The sequence below is a fragment of the Pistacia vera genome, unplaced genomic scaffold (genome assembly GCF_008641045.1).
Source record: "Pistacia vera cultivar Batoury unplaced genomic scaffold, PisVer_v2 Contig196, whole genome shotgun sequence".
In the NCBI taxonomy this organism is placed as follows: Eukaryota; Viridiplantae; Streptophyta; class Magnoliopsida; order Sapindales; family Anacardiaceae; genus Pistacia; species Pistacia vera.
The window spans coordinates 863467-883385 of record NW_022195997.1 but is presented as its reverse complement, the minus strand read 5'-3'; the positions used below and the strand labels follow the sequence as shown (position 1 = coordinate 883385).

Sequence of the window (19919 nt, the reverse complement as noted above, 5' to 3'; positions counted from 1 at the left end):
TAGCGTCCACACACTTTCTCATCATCACACCATAGAAAAATAAATGACCATCAAGCTCTCTCTTTCTGTGTTTTATACTCATCCTAGCTAGTTGTTGAGGGTGTAACTTTTAGATGCAAATAATTATCAATTTTGAAGCAAGGGATGAGCCTTCATGAATTGATGATACTCCTAGTTTCTTCCCAAATCGGACTGTTACATCAAACCGAATATCAGTGCTTTGAATAAGAAACCTTTTTTTTTTTTAACATTTCTAGGGCACAAACAATAATAGATTAACGTAAATGTCAACTACAACAGGCTATAACTTCCCTGTTAACCTCTTGTTTTCTATTTTTTTATCCCATTGCAATTATGAAAATAAATTACTAGAAACATGGAGCTGGAGAGATATAAAGTAAAATGTTTCATAATATGAATGTCCAAAAAAATAATGTAACTTAAGGAAAAAAAATTCAATGTTACATAGAGAATAAGAGAAGAGCTGGTATAATATAATTCTAGAAAACATCTAGAGCATATAAACAGATATACTATGAATGTCCAAAAATAGATGTTGCTTGTGAATTTGTCAAAGTGAAAAGCATTTACAATAGAGAGAGTGTACTAACTAGCCAATACAACACAGGTTTTCACAGATTCCAATCTGAGGGGAATAATAGAACAAGGATATGAAACATCCATGCCCATCGCCATTACACAAATCATAAGACCTTAAATTCAAAAAAGAATTCCCTGGTAGCTACACTCACAATGTTGAGAGCAGGTTCAGATGCCATCATATCTTCCAGAACTTCAGTTTCTGACAATGATAAAATTCAGAATTGTTATTACTGATACCAAATCTTTTGGGATCTTGTAAAATAGATAACAGACTCCAATATCTAATCAGTCTAAAATACCCAAAAATGAAAAATAAGAAAAACTTGGGAAATTCAAATTTTCACCTATCATTTCATACAAAATATATATCAAAATTCAAGTGAGACACAGTATTAGATCCGATAACCCACAATAGTCCACAATATAAATCCAGTGAATCAGACAGACCGGTTCACTAAAGATTCTATTCATTTCATAGGTCATTACCACAAGTTTAATGTGTTCCATGCAAGAATCAGCAAGGTCCTCAGAAATTTTCTTTACACCAAAAAGAATAGTATGACAAGGTCACCACAATAGGGACATTAAAATGAAAGAGACCAAGACAAAAATAAGGGAAAAAGTTGAGCACAATTCCTTATTGGAGAGGACAAACATTACTAACAAAATGTGTCCTATCGGCAAGAGATGATCATACTCTTTCATATGACTTCAAACAATGTTAAGAAATTCTCAATGTTTGCTATGATAATCTTCTGTTTTCAATGACTACTAATTCTTTAACAAGAGAAAATAACCAAAAAAAAAAAGGAGAGCACAAAGAGAAAAGGTCAAATGTACTTCTACCTGTACACCCTGCCAGTGCATGCTGGGTGATCATTTCAAAATCGCTGATCCATTTAATATAAAGGCCTAATTCAGTTCCTTTAACATTCTCAGATTACCCATTTACAGCCCTCAAATAAGAAATTTAGCTATTGTAATTGACTAATTTCTACTTCTTTACGGTGTCTAACATTCCAGAAGCAAAAGGTCCAGTGTATGTAAGTGTAATATGTTTTCATTGTCTGCTCAAATATATATATCCTCTACCATAGAGAGTTTTTTCAAAGATGCAAATTAAACAACTAAACATTCAAATTCTAACAATATTAACGATATATTCCATCATTGGAAAGTCGTGCCAGATGGCTGCCTAAAATGAAACTCAAAAGTGCAAATAGGATGTAACTAATTTCTTGGGGATAAAGTTGTCTTGAGTTACAGAAAATTCCTTCACTCTTTTCACTCCTACCAAGTAAAATGGTAGCAGGTGGCTCAGACTCAGTTCATGGATGGGGGTTTGGATTTGGTATCTCTCCAGTTAATGCTAAGGAAGATATCAACATCTCTTCCCATGGCAGCAAATGAAAAACGAAATACTGATTCAATGTAATGTATCCTTTCAAGAAGCACCGTGCTCATGAGATGGGAAGTGATTATGTCATTCTTAAGTTTAAGAGGGAAATTTTAACTAAAATAGGCAAAAAAAAATAAATACAACGAAAACTGAATTAAAATGAATGTATCTCCTACCTGCTATTTAACCAAGAAAACATAATGCCAATACACGGTTAGGACTACCAGATCAAAAGGACCACGAAATGTCCAATAATAGTGAAACATACAGCTATAGTAAGACATTGAATATATATATATATATATATCACAAAGTAGACACTCACCAACGTTACTCACTAAGATTCTCCATAGAATCACCTTCACCATCATCATCATCATCATCATCATCATCATCATCATGAGTGTCCTCATCATCATCATCATCATCATCAGCTTCCCTAATTGTTGCAATCTCAGCCTGTGCCCTCTCCAGAATTTGCTTCTTCTGCAACTCCATCTCCCTATGAAAGTCCATCCTCATCCTCTCCAACTCCATCATCTGTTCCCTCTTGCTACTCTCTATCTTCTCATATATCTCCCCAAATTTATTAACAGAATCCGCCAGCATCATCAATGAAGCAGAAGACTCCTCATTATTATCCTCCTCTTCTTCATCCTCCTCCATCTCTGATTCAGTCGGACTATCCCTCATTTCGTCAAATCCATTAGACCGATCCAAATAAACCCTAGTATCCATAAACACAAACTCACCCGAATCAAGCCCACAAGCTAACCCCCCACATTCTCTTCTCATGTCCATTAACATATCCATCTTCTTAAAAAACACCCATTTACTAGAATTTACTCCCATTTGCTCCACTTTAACCTTCTCCTTCTTATACTTCCTCTTCAATTCATCCATCATTCGCTTACATTGGGCCTCTTCTTTTTCAGTCTTTAACGCCTCCGTTACTTTCTCGGAAACCTCAACCCAATCCTCACTTCTCAAACTTTTTCTCCCCAGTTGCAAGAACCTATCTCCCCAAATTTCAAGCAACACAAATGCCTCGTGCTCGGTCCAATCATATGATAATTTGACACTTCTTGGAGCGAATTGGTAACCTGAAACTGCGGTTCTCACCTTCTGTCGTTTTGGGTATCTCTCAAAATTCTCGCTTTCTTTGAAATTGTGGCGATGCCCATTTGTCTCACCAAATTCAACACCATACTCTTCGTCTTCGTTTTTTTCTTCAATGTAAGCATCGATATCCTCGTCTTCATCATCTTCTTCATATTGGAAGCGATTTTTTATTGGACGAGAATATGAAGGGAATTTCTGGCGATTTAGAGAATAGGGTTTTGAAGAGTACCTTGCATCCTCTTGAGTGTTGTCCATTTTGGTCTGAGTACAGATAGATTGATTCAGAATAATGCAAACCCTGACTGAACGAGGTTAAAGTTTTTGGGTATGGTTTGGAAAATGTGTATGTTTTGATGTGCCAAAAACCCTAAAGGGTAGTTTGTTGGATCTCAAATTACAGTTATGGGGAAATCAAAGCGAACAAATTGGAATTTGATAAGAATATAAAGAAACCCTAATTTGTCTAGGGTCTGAATGTGTCCCAATTATTGGTCGTCGAGTGCAAGGGATGGTGCCAAATGCGAAGATGACTGCCCTTGGATATCGGGCTTACCGGGTGAATGTGCGGAACCTGGGCCTCCGCCTGGCCCTGTTATTTAATAATAACTAATAAGTTTGTGTTTCGTAAATATTCTTCTCCAAAATATAGAACTTAGAATTAGAAAACTCGTATTGAAGAAGAGGTTAAGACTTAAGAGTTAAGACCTATTAAAAAAAATGTATACTTTAAGTACAAATCTTTACTGTTTATAAGAAGCTCTATTTAAATGCATTTACTGGTGCTGTAAGCCTGTAACATCTCTCTAACTAGCACGGTAGTCAAATCCTTCTTTTAAAGTTTTAATATTGTATGCCTATTTAACATTTTAAGTTTGAACACTTTTATTCGTTTTTTTGTTAATCAAGGTGTTCAGTCCAATTTATGTATAATTTGGCCAATTTTTAGGGAAGACTAACTTAATAATCCACTGCCATCAAACCTGAAATCACATATCTATCTATATTATCTCTAATTCACTCTAACAATCTTAACAACAGCACGGATAGATAAAGTTTGAACACTTAGTGTAACTTGTTCAAACTTTTGTAGAGTTAAATACGAAGGGAAAGAGAAATAAATTCGCAAAAACAAAACGTAAGCAAATATAAATGTTTCCTTATTAATTACAAAATTTATCGTACATGATTGAGCATTCCACGCCAGTTCTTTACTAATCAGTGTCTCCATTGATTTAGTATCCAAGTATGTTATTCGTGGGATTTAAAATTCACATATAATTCTTTAATTTAAAAAAAATACATTAAACAGTTTTTGAATATAATTACAAAATAATTAGAGTAAAATATAAACAATTATTTTATTTATTTTCAAAAAAATTTAATTTGAAAATAAGTATATTGAATTATATCAACTATAATTGGAATATTGGAAACATCACGAATTCATAATTTTGAATTATATTTTGACTTTGGAAAATCATTTTCGAATTGTGGAAACAAAAGTCCATCTAACTATTCATGTTATAGATTTGTGTGTAGTGTCAGTTTCTATTTTTAACAAAACCAAAATGTGTGTCTCAATTGATAATTTGATATGGCGGGAGGGAGTTAATTTCAGTTAGATAGATTTAATGGAGTTGAGTTAAAACTAGAGGCGGCCGTAGGTCATGTCGTGCCTAAAAATTTAAGGTTTATCGTGCCATAGGTTGTGCCATGTCAAAGCTTGCCCAGTTTCGTGCCTTGTCGTGCTGTGTTAGCCCATAAAATTTGAAAGCCCACTGCACGGCCCATTATATATCGTGTCGTGCTATGGGCCGACTCACATTTTTTGTAAAAATATTTTATTTTAATATTTATAAATTATGATAATTATGATTTATTATTAATAATTATTATAAAAATATTTTATATGTTATATTTAGTGATATTTTGTATTTATAATAATTAAAAATATATAATCATTATGAAATATAATAAAATAATGAGACATTGAAATATTAATTGAATTTTAACACTTTTTATTACTTATAAGTTATAATTATAAATTACAAATATAAATTTAAAAATTAGAATTAAGAATTAGTATACATCTTCATTTTTATTAATTTTTAAATTCATAAAATCAATATATTTTAAGCAACACAATTTTGAAGCTTGGAATTTGTCATCACACAATCTTTCATAACATAATGGCTTCAACAACACCATTTTAAGTTTAAAATAGTCGTTACCTCTGGTAATCTTTCATACACAAATGGCTATTTCTTTATACAAGGTGACAAGGGGTAACAACTATTTTAAAAAATAGTTGTTAATTTTATTATTTTATAATTTTATTTTTTCAGTGCCGTGTCAACCCATGAACTATTTTTAACGCCCACGACACGTATATTTTTATATTTTTATGCCGTGTCATGCCGTGTCTTGCCGTGCCATGCTTTTTTCGTACCGGCACGGCCATAGCCTGCTCTAATTAAGACTAGTTACCGGGTTGAATTTTAGACATGATGATCTCTCTGACAATCGCCCTTAGTTTACGTACGCATGATATCATCAATGCGTCTATTTTCTGTCCATGCAAAATATGGTGATGGGGTTGGCACCTTCTTCTCCAAAGTTTTAGTCTTAAATGGAGGAGACGTATAACTAGGAAAAGGTATAATCAATTAAAGATGGTTAAATCACGGGGGGTGGATATGGGCTGTCGCTGTACTGAATGCAAACGAAGTAATCACGCAGATAGACATACAGTTGAGCTGGATGAGCGTTGTAAAGCTAGCGGCGAAGCAATTATAGAAGTAATGCACCCAACCACATTTCATGACCCGTCCTTCTTTTATGCTAATCAAAATCTTGGAAATATATAGTTTAAATGTTGACTCTTCTATAAATGCATATTCACATTCACGTAAGATCTCACCACATCTCACTATGGCAGGAAAAATCGTTTGGATGGTATTGTCGGTTGCTTTGGCTGCGGGGTGCGAGTTTGTTGAGGGTAGGAAACTAGAGGAGAAGAAGAGTGAACAAGAAAAGAAACCGGAGTGGTTCTTCGATGGTAGCCCGGGCTGGTTTGGGGGTGGTGGTGTTGGTGGTGGCGGTGTATTTGGAGGAGGAAAAGGACTAAGTTTCGGACACTCCTTTAGTTTTGGTAAGGGAGTAGGTTTCAGTTATGGCAGTGGAAACCCAGGTACTGAAGCAAAGCCTGACTGCGTTGGAAAAGGTGGTGGTGGAGACAGGGGAGGGGGTGGGGGAAGGGGAGCTGGTGCTGGAGCTGGTGGAGGCGTGGGAGGAGGTGGAGGGATTGGCGGAGGTGGTATTGGAAAGCATTACAAGAAGAAAGGTAAAAGCCACCATCTTGGTGGAGTTGGAGGAGGAGGTGGCGCTGGTGGTGGCATTGGAGGAGGAGGTGGTGCTGGTGGTGGCATTGGAGGTGGTGCCGGAGGAGGAGCAGGTAGTGGAGGTGGCGCAGGGGCTGGTGGAGGCGGAGGAATTGGAGGTGGTGCAGGAGGAGGAGCAGGTAGTGGAGGTGGCGCAGGGGCTGGTGGAGGCATTGGAAAAGGAGGAGGCGGAGGAATTGGTGGTGGTTCCGGTGGAGGTATTGGCAAAGGGATTGGTGGTGGTAGTAGAGGTGGAATTGGTGGTGGTTCAGGCGGTGGATTTGGTGGAGGTATTGGAAAAGGAGGTGGCGTAGGTGGAGGAATTGGTGGTGGTTCAGGCGGTGGATCTGGGGGAGGTATTGGAAAAGGAGGTGGTGTAGGTGGAGGAATTGGTGGTGGTTCAGGTGGTGGATTTGGGGGAGGCATTGGAAAAGGAGGTGGTGGTTCAGGTGGTGGATTTGGGGGAGGTATTGGAAAAGGAGGAGGAGGTGGGGTTGGAGGTGGTGCTGGTAGTGGGTTTGGTGGAGGTGCAGGCAAAGGAGGTGGTGGGTTTGGTGGCGGAGGTGGCGAAGGTGGCGGGTTCGGTGGTGGTGCTGGTGGAGGTTTAGGTAAGGGAGCAGGAGGAGGCTCTGGAGGTGGTGCTGGAGAAGGCATTGTTGGTGGTGGTGGTGGCAGCGGTGGCGGTGGAGGTGGGGGTTGTGGAGCAGGAGGAGGAGGAGTTGGAAGTGGAATAGGTGGAGGCAGTGGTGCTGGCGTGGGTGGGGGTAATGGAGTCCCAGTCCCAGTTGGTGGCTAAATACTAATCGGTTAAGTTTATTGATTTTACTACCAGAAGTAAGCCAGGCCTAATTTATACAAAGTGAAAATGGAATAATTTCGTTGCAAGGCCTAATTAACCTCTATATTTATTTATTTCCATGTTCATCTATGTTTGTTTAAAATAATTCATTAATGTACCTTCCCTTTGTTAATGTTGAAATAAACTCTAACTGCGTGTTACAGTTTTAATTAATACTGCCTTTTCTACTGTCTAGCAGTGCAGGCCTTTTCTTCTGCTGTGTAACAGGTGAACTACTATTTATTATATTCAAACTTGTAAACAAAAATTACTATCTCATTCATGGAAGCTTTTCTCGAGAAAGTTATAGTACAAGAAGTGAGAAGAAAGAAGATTAGATAAAGATTGTGATAAGTACAACTAATTGAATGGTGCCATGCTACAACTTTGTTACACAATTTACAGAACTGCTAAAATCATTGCGTGTGTATTAAGGCTCCCTACTCCTCCATGAAGATGATATATCAGAAATTGCTTCTCCCACTCTCAAATAGAGTCCATGTGATTCGAATGAATCAAGGATTTTTGACTTACTCAGCTTCTCCATTACAGTTCCATTTATATTTACCAGCACCAGCTACAAGAGACAGAATTTACCAAAAACAACAAACACCTAGTTAAACATATTTTCTAGGGAAAAATCAAATTTAGTGGCAGCAGTACCTGAAGTGATCTCTTATCCTTTACCCTTCTAAGTTCAGCTATAGTGTCGATGCCGCTGGTATCTATTGCTGTCACTGCTGAAATTTGGAAAACAAACCGATTTAGACTTTGAATTAAAGCTAAAGCTTCTCGATGTGTTGTTGATTTGCATATGTACCTGTCATCTCCAAAACTACACATTTCAGATCACTCTCATCGGTTTTCTGTATCCTCTCTTCCTCTTCGCGGACCCATCTCAGAATCCTGCAATGAAAATGGAACTAATTATGGCACAGAAAATACTTCAGGAAATACAGAAGGAAACCTTTAATGAAGATCTCCAGTCATATTTCTTGACAAACTAAAATCAACTCTGGATCTGGCTGATTATCAAGAGATAACATCGTCAATTTACCTTTCTTGGAGATAAGTTGAATTTGCAAAATAGAAGGGAGCTTCAATGCTTAGAATGAGGAAGGATGGAATCCTTGACACAGTCTCATAACGATTTAGGCTTTGATATGTCCAAGTGCCCGGAATATTTCCCAAAATCATCGTGTTTGGCCTTGTAACATGGAGAATCATCTTGAATACTGAAATTCCAACCTGACTTTCCAAACAAAAGGTTCAACAAGGTTACATTAAATTTCTTCTATGATATTTTTCTACTGCAATCCAATTAAGAAAATATTACTTACAGCTATAGCAAGCCCCATCTGCACGGAAATACAAAGAACACCGAAGAAGGAGCAAATACAAATCATAAAATCAAGTTTGTCAATCTTCCACAATCGAAAAGCAGCCGCAAAGTCAATCAGTCCAGTAACAGCTGTTATGATGATAGCTGACAAGATTAAGTTTGGTGTATAATAGAACAGTGGAAGGAGAAAAAACAATGTCACAAGGACCGCTGCTGCCATAACTATATTTGAAACAGTTGTCTTTGCCCCAGCGTTGTAGTTTATAGCAGAACGGGAGAATGAGCCTAAAAGTTTAGAAAATGAAAATCAGCCATAATTAAAAGGACTGTGTAAAAATATAACACAAAATTAATGTTAAGATAAAACATCGGCAGAGAATGTTATGTAACCTGAAGTAATATAGCATGAAAAGAAGCAGCCAACCATGTTCATTATACCTATTGCCATCATTTCCTTGTTTCCATCGATTTGATAATCCTGCAGGGAAGCCAATGTCCTTCCTACTGCTATTCCTTCCTAAGATTAAAAGAAAATAGTATTACTACTGCGTGTAGAATTTGGTTTCGCTTCAAATTATATTGAAATTATGTTCACTTTTTATCATGCTACCGACTAGCGAATTTAAGATGCTATAGTCCAAACTCCAAACTAAGATGCATTATTTTCACAGAATGGCATTTTCATAACTTCTGACTTATTAAATATTGAAGGCAAATGACACAAAAATTTCAGGACTGCTTACAGTGAGAGATAAGATGCCAGTTATTAAGCCTGTTTTAATAGCAAGGGCCAGATGAGGACCATGAAGATATAGCATGTTTGCTGCAGGCGGGTTCACTCCCTTTGATAAATAACCAATCTGTTGGCAAAAAATGGATCATATAACAAAATCAATTGATTTTTTTTTAAAGGAAAGCAACTCTTTCAAGTCTCAAAAAGCTGAAGTCCCTCTTGTTTACCAAAATTTCTCCAAACTTTTATAAGCAATTCTGTGTTGAATACGCTGGAAGTACTTACTGTGGGAACATGTTTTAATTTGGATTTGAGAAGAAAAATCAAAAGAGTGGATAGAATAACGGATGTTAAAGGAGCTGCAGCTGAAACCCAGAAGAGCCTCGGTTTCATTTTGGTCTGAAATTTTAAATCCAAAAAATGTCGTAAATCATCAAAGGATTAAATAAAAGATAAACTGGGAAATTAAGTTGAGTTGAGAAGTCAAATAACTGGACTCACAATTTGCCTGGCTATCAGAAGAAAAATTAGGAAAATAAGGCCTATAACAATGGTTTCCCAAGTCCACTGCACATTAAAGAAGAAAAATGACCTCTCTGTTGTTCTGTCTGAGATGCATAGTTAGTATGCTTAAATTAAGTATTTATCATCTTCGTGTACTTTGTTCTGTTTATACCTCCTTTATGTTACCAAAAAGAGACTCCATAACAGAAAAGATTTGCATCTCGCTAGTAAAATGAGTAATCCCAAGCAATCCTTTAAGTTGTTGGAGAGACACAATCACTGCTGATCCAGCCATAAATCCAATCAGAGTTGCCTTTGATGAAAATCTATAATGAAACCTAACCTACAAAGGGATAACCAAAATTAATTCAAAATTTAGCCAGTAACCATTTTATTTTCTTGAAACTACACAGAAGCAGATAAAAAAGAAGCAGCTTGATCACTATACTATATATCTTCAAAGCAGATTCAAATTTCACCATTAAGCCGGCGCTTGGAATGGTTGTAACTCAACTGTATTTGGTATAAGAATTTAAGATACCTGAAGGTTGGAAAATTTTTATACACGCCAAAATTTAATTAATTTTCTTAACTAGGCCATTAAAAATCCCAAACTTATTTATAATAAGACAAAGTTTCTTTTTGGTGTCTACGTGCATCCTTTATTAGGGGTGCTCAAAACTGGTTAACCGATTTTGTGAACCGAACCATTTTTTCGGTTCAAGAACTGAAACCGAACTGGTTAGTGTAGACGTAAAAATCTATCTATACGAAAGGGGGGTCTGATTCCGTGAGGTTGAGGCCACTAGCGATTCGCTGCACCTGCACACGTAGAGAAACAAACGCGTGAAGCATACGGGAAACACCGGGGTGCTGTTTGCCGTAGGCATTCCGACACTCAAGTCCGCAAGGCTGAAAGAGGCTAGTATAGTGAGGGCTAGGGAGTAGAGAGGTTACTGGAAGTCTAGTCGGAGACTGTGACTACAACGGTGATGTGAAGCTCTCAAGTAGGAGCTTCGGGTGTGAAGGTGTAATGTAATGTCTCTTGTGAGAGGGCTGGCCTCTGCTTATATAGTGATTGTCTGGTCTCCCAATCCTGGTGGGAGTAGGAGTCCTAGTGTGACTCTGATACGAACCCTAGAGGAATTAGGGCGGTGGTGAGCTGTCCTACCAATGTTCGAATAGGAAGGTGATCCCGAATAGGAAAGTAACGTTAAGTAGGAAAGTGATCTGAACATGAAGGTGACCTCGAATAGGAGATTGGTCAGGAATAAGAAAGTGATCTGCGGGGGCCATGGGCTCTGAACTCGCGTATAGGTCTAGGAAGTGATCTGGGATTGGGAGGCTCGCGCCCAGATGGTTTGGGCCGACTGTATCTCGTATCAATGGGCCGGGTCTAATCCGGATTGGATTGCATCAGGATTGGGCCTGATCTCTTCCACATTGTCAGGCCCGTTTTCCTATTTGGGCCAATGACGATTTTTGGCCCTAACAGTTAGTAAAAACTGATTAATCGGTTTTGAACCAGTTTTTATTTAATATTTAATATTTAATAGTTAATATATTTTTTAATTTAATATTTTTTTAATAAACCGGATTTTTTATTCTAATTTAATATTTTTATGATAAACTTGTTTTGGTTAACTGATTCTCATATTCTCGTAAATTGGTAATCGAACTGGAAAATCGGTTTTTTTATTTCTTTAAACCGAAACCCAATTGGTTTTTCGGATAACCAAAAAGCCGGTTCGGTTTGGTTTCTACATTTTTTTTAACACCCTTATCCTCTATTAATGAACATCCGATATTTTCTCTCGAAGAAGTTTGAATAAGTATCTCATCTCTCAATAACGTTTGAATCCCTAAGCCAAGTCATTATGATCAATTAAACGAAAAATGAATAAATATGTTGTCATACCTAAAAAATCCCAACGACGCTTGAAAAATACCAGCAAATAAAGTAGCCCTAAAAGCAAGTTTTGTGTAGAGATCTCTTTCTTTAGCAAAAGAAACCTCTTCGTTTAACATGGTGCCCATAACCAATGATGCTATTGAAACTGGACCAATGCCAATATGTCTTGAACTCCCAAGTACAGAATATATCAATGGTGGCACAAAGCTTGAATCTAGGAACATCACATCAAATAGATATCACACGTTTATAATATATATTTGTTAATAAAAGGAGTGTTCTTGTACTTACATAGTCCAATTACCGGAGGCAGATTTGCAAGCTTAGCATAATTAATGCCCTGCCAGGCCAAAATCATTAAAATCGTATTAAAAAAAAATATATATATATATGAATTATGTTGATTGAAATAGAAAGGAATAATGGTCAAATTAGACCTGAGGGATGGCTAAGCTGGCAATGGTGAGTCCGGCTATAAGATCAGATCTAAAGAGTGCAAGATTGTAAGTAGGAGCCCATTGTAATAGAGGAAACACATACTGATAACCCAGAACAATTTTTCTGCGAAAAGTCTGGTTCTTGAACACGTAGAGGGGATCATCGGGGAAGAAAATTTCACGAAGTCTCTGCTTGAGTTTTTGAAATGTGGTAGCATGAGGAGGAGGACACACTTTATGAACCTCAAGAGGAGACGTTCTAATTGTTTCTGTAGAGATTGTGATATAATCTGAATTGTCGGAAGAAGCTGCCACTGCTTGCTCGGAGCTTGTGTTCATAATTTATCTGCAAATATGCCAAATGTTTAGGAAGCCACAAAGTGGATAATATATATTGGGTGAACGAATACGAAGAAGCGATGAGAGTTATGGTAGATTTAGAGAACAAAGGCGAGATTGATGGTAGTTATAAGCAGTTGGGCAAAGGAAGTGAGAAAATCTCGGCTTATTATGATTTATGAAATTTTTTTGTTTTTTTTTTTTTCAATTTGACTCCATATCTAAATTCATAGTATTTCAGAATATTAAATGAATAAATTAAGATTCTGGTAACATAGCTAGGACGTACTGCGTTTTATACAATGGAATCTAACTTTCCTCTAATAAATCATTTTGCATTAACACCCCATATCAAGGTTTTAAAACCCCGATCCGAGGAGTGACCTGGTTAGGTCATCGGGTCCCAAGTTAACCGATCGAACCGGTTCAACCATCGGGTCGAACCGTGATGTCATCATGCTGATGTCAGTATAACATATAAAAAAATAATAAAAAATGTAATTCAACTGACAGGTCAAACCGGTTGGACCGGCAGTTCGTAACAAAAAATAGGTCCAATCGCGGTTCAAACTAGATCATTTAATATTTCGATTTTTTAGTCAAACTGACCCGACTCAATCACCGATTCTTGGTTCAGCCGATTGAACCGGCCAGTCTAGGTCGGGTTTTAAAACCTTGCCCCACATGCCTCTTTTTCCTTTGCCAATGGGGGTTCTTTTACCTTAGCTCTTCTTTAGTATTCTTTATTTTGGTTTTAGTGAATAACATCTTCATATTTCTAAAATTACCGGATATTAGCCCAGTCTAGCGCAGAAAAACATACAACTTGTGGATGGTGAATTAAGGTAAACTCACGGGTGTGGTTAATCGTCTGTCTCTGTACTGGATCGAATTAATTTATTAGGGAATTGGATTATATTTAGTATGATATTGACATGTTTGATGCGCCGCATTGTAAATCATATTTAGGCTTAAACTTTTGTCCTACTGATTCTTACATATACTGTACTTAAAAAAAAATAACACTACACGTACAAATCTTTTTTATAAACCTTTTCATACAAACTAATATAACAAAAGATAATTGGATGAAAGTTTATTTTAATTTAAAATCACTTAATTATCTTTTATCACATCAATTTGTATAAAAAAGTTTGTGAATGTATTGTTGTTCGACATTACTTTTTAATTGACACGTTGTTTATCTCATTTAATAAGTTGGTTTTACAAATTCATTCTCTCAATTACTAGGAGACAAATCACTTTGTATAATAGTCTTTGTATGTAAAATTTGTAAGAGTAGTATTATTCTTAAAAATAATTAAATAAAGAGGAAATGGTACTGGGAAAAAAATGTAGTGTTAAAAAAAACAACGCAAGTGCTCAACTCTCAGTCATGCCAAACAATGATCGTCTCAAATCATTCTTACGAAAAGGAGATAAGCAACACTATGCGCTACAAATTGGACATTCTCTGGCCCAAGATGGAAATTCTCTTATTAGGTTGAAGCCCATAATAAGATCAATTTTTAAAATCAGGTAAGAGTTGAGAGGAATTACTATTGAACCCAAAGTTAGTTTATGACGAATAGGCAATTATCTTTTTCTTACTCAATACAACCATAAATATATTGTCTCTAGAGTAATTTTTTTTTTTTTTGATAATTCCAAAAATTTTATAAAAGAAAGAATCAAGAAACAAGCGGGGAGAATAAAATAAAAAAACCCTACAAACAAAGAGAGCAACTTGGAACTTCCCAAGAGCTCAACAAAAGCAAAAGAAACCTAGCAACGCCAAGCTAAAAAACCTATACAGCCCAAGCCTATAAGAAAAACAGGCCTTCGCCCACCAAATATAAGAGATCTGTACAATTTAAAAAAAATAATGAGTTTCATGGCTGTACATGGTAGCAATTAGGGCTGTAGCTACCGGCTCGAACAAGTTGGGTTCGGCTCGACTTTTGTCGAGTCGAGCTCGAGCGGCTCAAGTACCCTCTTGAGTCGAGCTATGAACCATCCACTACTCTGCTCGATAGGCTTGTGAATGGCTCGAAAGGGTATAAGTGTTATTTTTTTAAGTATTAGGGGGTTATATGTAATTTACTATATCCTATATAAATTATCCCAATTTCTAAACCCTACCTTCTTTCTCCAGTGGCCAGCCGACACTTTCTCCTTCTCTTTTCTTCATCTTTTTCCTCCTCTTCCTTTTTCTTCTTCTTCACCTTTCTTCGTACTTCTCCTTCTCCTTCGCTCTTCCATCTATTCTCTTCTCTCTCTTTTCTTTTCTTTTCTTTTCTCTTCTTTTCTCTCTCTCACAGCCGATGGAATTTTAAGTGATATATTTGCGACTGTTTGGCTTTGGATTTGATGATGCTTGGTGACAATTAGCCTTGTTTTTGGGGTTATCTTTAGTGAGTTGGCTTTGGATTGAGGTTGTTTTGAAGGATTGTTAATGGATTACTTTGGATTGGGGACTCATAAACGAGCTATTCGTGAGCCAATTTCGAGCTCAAACTATTTAACGAACTTGAGCTTCAAGCCTGGTTTTTAGAGCTTATCGATCCTAGGCTGGAGTTGAGTTCGTTAGATTTTCATGAGCCAAGCTTCGAACACCATAGTGTTCGGCTTGGCTCGGCTTGTATACAACCCTAGTAGTAGTAGACCAACACTAGAGGAGCATCTTGAAACTAACAAAACAATGCCCATAAATTCTTAAAACGCAGCACAACACCCAGTCATTCAGAAAAGATAAAGAAGTGCAGTCAGGAGCGTACTGAACCCAAAGAGACCATTGCCAAACCTTCTTGCGATTAGGAGGATTGCTAGTCAGACTTCCTTGCAATAAAGTTATAATTTCGCCAGCAGAAGAGCACACAACATGTAAATTAAGAAACCCATCCAATCTCTCCACCATTCTTCTTTCTTAGTTTCCTGCTTCAGATGCGTGAAACATTACGAGCTGTTCAACCTTAAGGAAGGGCTTCATAGACAGGATCCACCTGATCCAGAGAAAAAAAAAATCTTAATTCACTCTAAGCTTTTACCAGTTATGTTCTTTGATGATGAGTGTGCTTACATTTATTAACCCTTCAGTAAATATTATATTTTCTAAGAAATTTTAAAATAACACATAATATAATAATACTATTTTTAATAAAACCATATAAATAAGCAAGAGGAAGGAAGAAACTTGTTGTCAAATTATTTTTTTCTCACTCATAAACTAACAAACTGTTGATGCATGATTTTATCACTAACTCGAACGTGTAAAGTGTTAAACTGTTCTTAAAAATTACACGTGAATGATTAGGATAATCAAATGCAAAGACTAAATAATAAATGCGAGACAAATTTTTAAAGTGGTTCGGATGCTTAAAGCGAATCCTACATCCACTGTTATTTTATATATGAGAGATTACAGGAGATTGCATATAGCGAACAGCGAGCAGAGGTACAATAACCTGAGTATTCGGATATAATCTCAAGTCAGTCTCTTTCTCATAGGTTATCTTTGCTTTGAAAATAAAGATTACAATCAGAATTAAGTTTCAAGATCCTGAAAATGAGAGGGGGAGTCCTCTATTTTTAATAGATGAATTCAAGGTAATGATTACAAATTTGCAAGTAGGTAGGTGTTGTGCAAATCTTTCCTTGCGTCCCATTGGTTGATAACCTAGAAAATATCCTCAAATTACTTGGGATTTGCACAGGTGTGCGGCCCTCATTCACTCATAGATAAAACTAGAATCTATCAAGTTGGTGACAGCCATATTCTTCTTGTCTTGGGGCGATGTGACAACTTCTCGACGGTGCAAAGCCTTCTTAAACTCTGATTGGTGCAAACTGATGTAAGCTTACGTCAGCCCTAACTTTTTAAGCATAACAGAAGCTCCCTAGTTCTTAAGGTTCAAGAATTGAATCTTGAGAACTTCATGATTATACTGTGACCTGACTTATTACGAGGAGTATTTACCCAAACTAAAAATTGAGGACAATCATATTGTTACAAATGACATGAGGCTGATGGCTTAACTCGACCAGCAAACTAAGTAAAGGTCGCAACATGAATCTTTGAGAGTTACACAAGCGACCTGAGGTAATCGTTTCAAAAGGTTCAGCGACCCATGTCGGATCCTGCTCAGTGCTATAAATGTGTTTTGACCTCTATCTAACTTTCGCGACCCGAAAACACTTAGGACATTTTGCTGTCAGAAGTTGGGAAATACTTCGCTTCGAGTTTGACACGAGGAGAATAGTGTTTTATTCGAACGACCTCTTTAGATGTTATCTATTGCGTTTGATAGCTGTTCTGGTCAATAAAATAAGCTTTATCTGACAGACGTGTCTTTGTGCAATAAGTGTCAGCCATGAGCATTAAATGCAAGCCATGCTGAAACGACATTCTCTTTTGAAGTAGTAAATGAGGATAAGGGCACATTTAATGTGGAGGAGATAATCATGCCGACGTTTGGGGATTTCAATAAAAGGAAACGCCGGTTGATCTCCACGAAGCGTGAAGGTTACTTTTCATGTAGATTGACGACAAGTGGTCGCAATCAATGGCTATTAACGCATCCCGCCCAAACGTCGATTATAAAAGAAAACCAAGTGTCGTCTCCCTCCCTATAAAACCCTAAGCCTGTTCCAAATTTTTCACAGAACTTAAACTTTCAGAGAGAAAAACAACGTTTTTTACACTCAAGAAATTAGTTCATCCTCTTCCCGGTTGATGCGCACTCGTCGCTACGACAGAACATCTATTCCTAGCAATCAAGAGGTAAGGAAAATTCTTTTCCTTTTCTCTTTTCATTCTTGTTGAAAAACTTAGTTTTTTACAATAATGGTGGGTGTAAACGTCTAGTAGGCTCAGACAGTGAACATCCTTGAGTAGTGTTTAAAAAGAAACACTCTCAAGAGTCGAAACTTAGGGCATGAATCTATAGAAATTCTCCCTTAAGAATTTTTAGGGTTTTTACAGCTTTGGTAGCTATGGAAAAGGAACCAGGGTTTCTCTTACTCTTTTGAGTTGCCGTACGGTTAGTGTAAACAGAAACTAAGTCACCTCTACATGTCGCACATTTGTCAAACTCTAAGAGTAATGGACATCCCTGAGGTGAGGACAGCCGGAGAGGGAGGCTCGCAACCACCGGGAACTCAGCAGGTCTTGAGCAAGTGGTATGAACAATAATTACGAAGGATGAGATACAAAAAGTGATAGACCAATTCACGATCAACGTAAACGTCTTCCAACACAAGTCGCATACTGCCCAGGACCCTTCCGAAGGAATGGCTATGAGCTCGGAAGTGATCTTCAAATGTGGAGTGAGGATACCCCTCCACCCCTACATCAGGTCAATCCTTGATCATTTCCAAGTCACACAATTTCAGTTAACACCAAATGCGTATATAATAGCGGTCGCTATGTATATCACATTTGGTGAACACAACCTCAACGAGCCAATATTAGTGGAACTCGGCTGCACCTATTACCTAAAAAAGAGTAAAGATAAGGATTCATACTACCTCTCCAAGCGATCAACGATCGAATAAGGGATATTTGGTTACCTCAACAACATCGGGGCTTACGAAACCAAGTATTTCTTCTTCGAGTATGATGGAGTTTGTAAATTTAAGGAGCCGAGTAGGTTTTCCTTTTAATTTCCAGACTGCTTATCCTTTATCTTTAACTCTTCCTTAATAAATAAGGCTAATGAATTTTTTTCGTTCTTGCATAAAACAAAACAACCAGATTGTCAGTGCTAACAGACTTTGGCCACATCAAAGCATTTGGTCGATTACCCAACCAGAGTCATGACACGAAGCTATTCGTGGCTACCGCCAGTTTGCGAAAGTACAGTTTTTTCAGTCTTGAGGCGTCTTTGGAAGCTCCAACTCATAAGTATTTCTCATGCAGAAAAACCTTAAGTCCTTGCTAACAAAAGAAGACTTTCTTTGCTGACGCCTTTTCATGCCATGTAACAACTTTGTCACCAAAGGCCCCGAAGCAACCTTGGGGGGTTCACATTTCCCAGGATTAACTCAATCGAACCAGCTGGAGCAACCTCCAATAATATTCCAGTGAGGGGGGTACGAATTAGTGCCAAAATGCAACAACCCCCTGAGTGACGCAAGCAAGCTCCCTGGTCTGCGACTGCTCGCATTTCAAAGAAGAAGACCATGGGCCAGAAGACCAAGAAAAGAAAACAGATACCCACCGAAGAAGAAATCGAGTATGAATTAGAAGGCTTTGGGGTATTACTAGATAGGCTTCAGCCTTATCAAGTTTTCTCTACGAGGCCGCCCTCAAAGGATGCTCCCAGGACTTTGACTGCCCCAAGGAGTTCGCATAGGGAAGAAGGACCAACCACGACTACTCAAGGGGAAGCAGACGAGCAAGGGGTCGAAAGGGGGTCAGGCCTCGTGCGTGCTGGATCTATTAGGGCAACTCCTTTTCTCTCACAAAGACTTAAAGAACAAACAGCAACAAAAAAAAAAAAAAAAAAAAAAAAAATACATCAAAACAAACTACCATGACAATATTAAACAAAAAACACAACTGAAATTTCCATTTACTCCTCCATACTCTCCTCAGAATCATCACCAGGAGCATTGCCTTGCTCCTCATCCGCTGGGTATACAAAATCAGTCCATTCACACCCTGGTGCTACTATCCTAGCATGAGCAAGTTGCAATCTTTGCATCTCATGTTGCACCCTTATTTGCCCACTCATCTACGTCATCCAGGCTTCTTGACTATTCTGTTGCTTTTTTAATTTTTCAATGTCTTCATTCAACTTCGACAATTGATCTCTTTGGGAAAGCTTCGTCGATGAAGAGGCTTTGGTCCTGGGTACTCCAACTCTGCCCCCACTGGTGAGATTATGCATAAACTGCATTGTAAGACACACTCCTTGCGGGATTAAAACTTCTTTAGCATTCAAAGACACTTGAGCTTGTTTACACAATTCAGTAATCATGTGAGGGAAATAAAATTCAGTCTTGTTATGCTTCGCCGAATGGGTAATCTCTTGAAAAATAATCTCTCCCACATTCATCCTCATCTTGTGGTGTATAGCATACATCAAAATCGCCCTAGCTTTGCTAACAGTGCTCATATGCTTTGAGGGCATCAATCTAGAACACACAAAATACAACCACATGAACGAAGTTGAGTCCAAAAACTTACTTTCAAAACGGATGTGTTCCCCAGCCGCAATAAACCATGTAGCTTTCCCTTCTGTCAGAAAATTAATCACTGCGCCATAATCCACTTCTTGCTTGTATGTGGCTTTGGCATCCTCATCTAT

At 37.6% G+C, this 19919-nt stretch overlaps 3 protein-coding genes across 3 annotated transcripts; 1 reads left to right on the top strand and 2 right to left on the bottom strand.

The window, feature by feature from the left end:
- Positions 1–415: 415 nt before the first annotated feature.
- LOC116128009 (trihelix transcription factor ASIL2) lies at positions 416–3642 on the bottom strand. The gene is made up of 2 exons (XM_031413679.1): positions 2328–3642; positions 416–802 (listed from the first exon to the last, which is right to left on the bottom strand). The coding sequence occupies exon 1, from the start codon at positions 3377–3379 to the stop codon at positions 2333–2335; it is 1047 nt and encodes a 348-aa protein (XP_031269539.1). The 5' UTR covers positions 3380–3642; the 3' UTR covers positions 416–802; positions 2328–2332.
- A 2413-nt stretch (positions 3643–6055) lies between these two features.
- On the top strand, positions 6056–7300 carry LOC116127885 (glycine-rich cell wall structural protein-like). Its single transcript, XM_031413543.1, has one exon. It carries the CDS (start codon positions 6056–6058, stop codon positions 7298–7300), a length of 1245 nt encoding a protein of 414 aa, XP_031269403.1.
- A 472-nt stretch (positions 7301–7772) lies between these two features.
- Positions 7773–12609, bottom strand: LOC116127884 (probable sulfate transporter 3.4). The gene is given in 14 exon segments (XM_031413542.1): positions 7773–7919; positions 8006–8082; positions 8163–8248; positions 8400–8590; positions 8683–8969; positions 9075–9201; positions 9428–9544; positions 9703–9816; positions 9919–9984; positions 10094–10242; positions 10245–10264; positions 11840–12047; positions 12125–12173; positions 12271–12609. Coding segments are annotated over 14 exon segments (1977 nt in total).
- Between the last annotated feature and the right edge of the window lie 7310 nt (positions 12610–19919).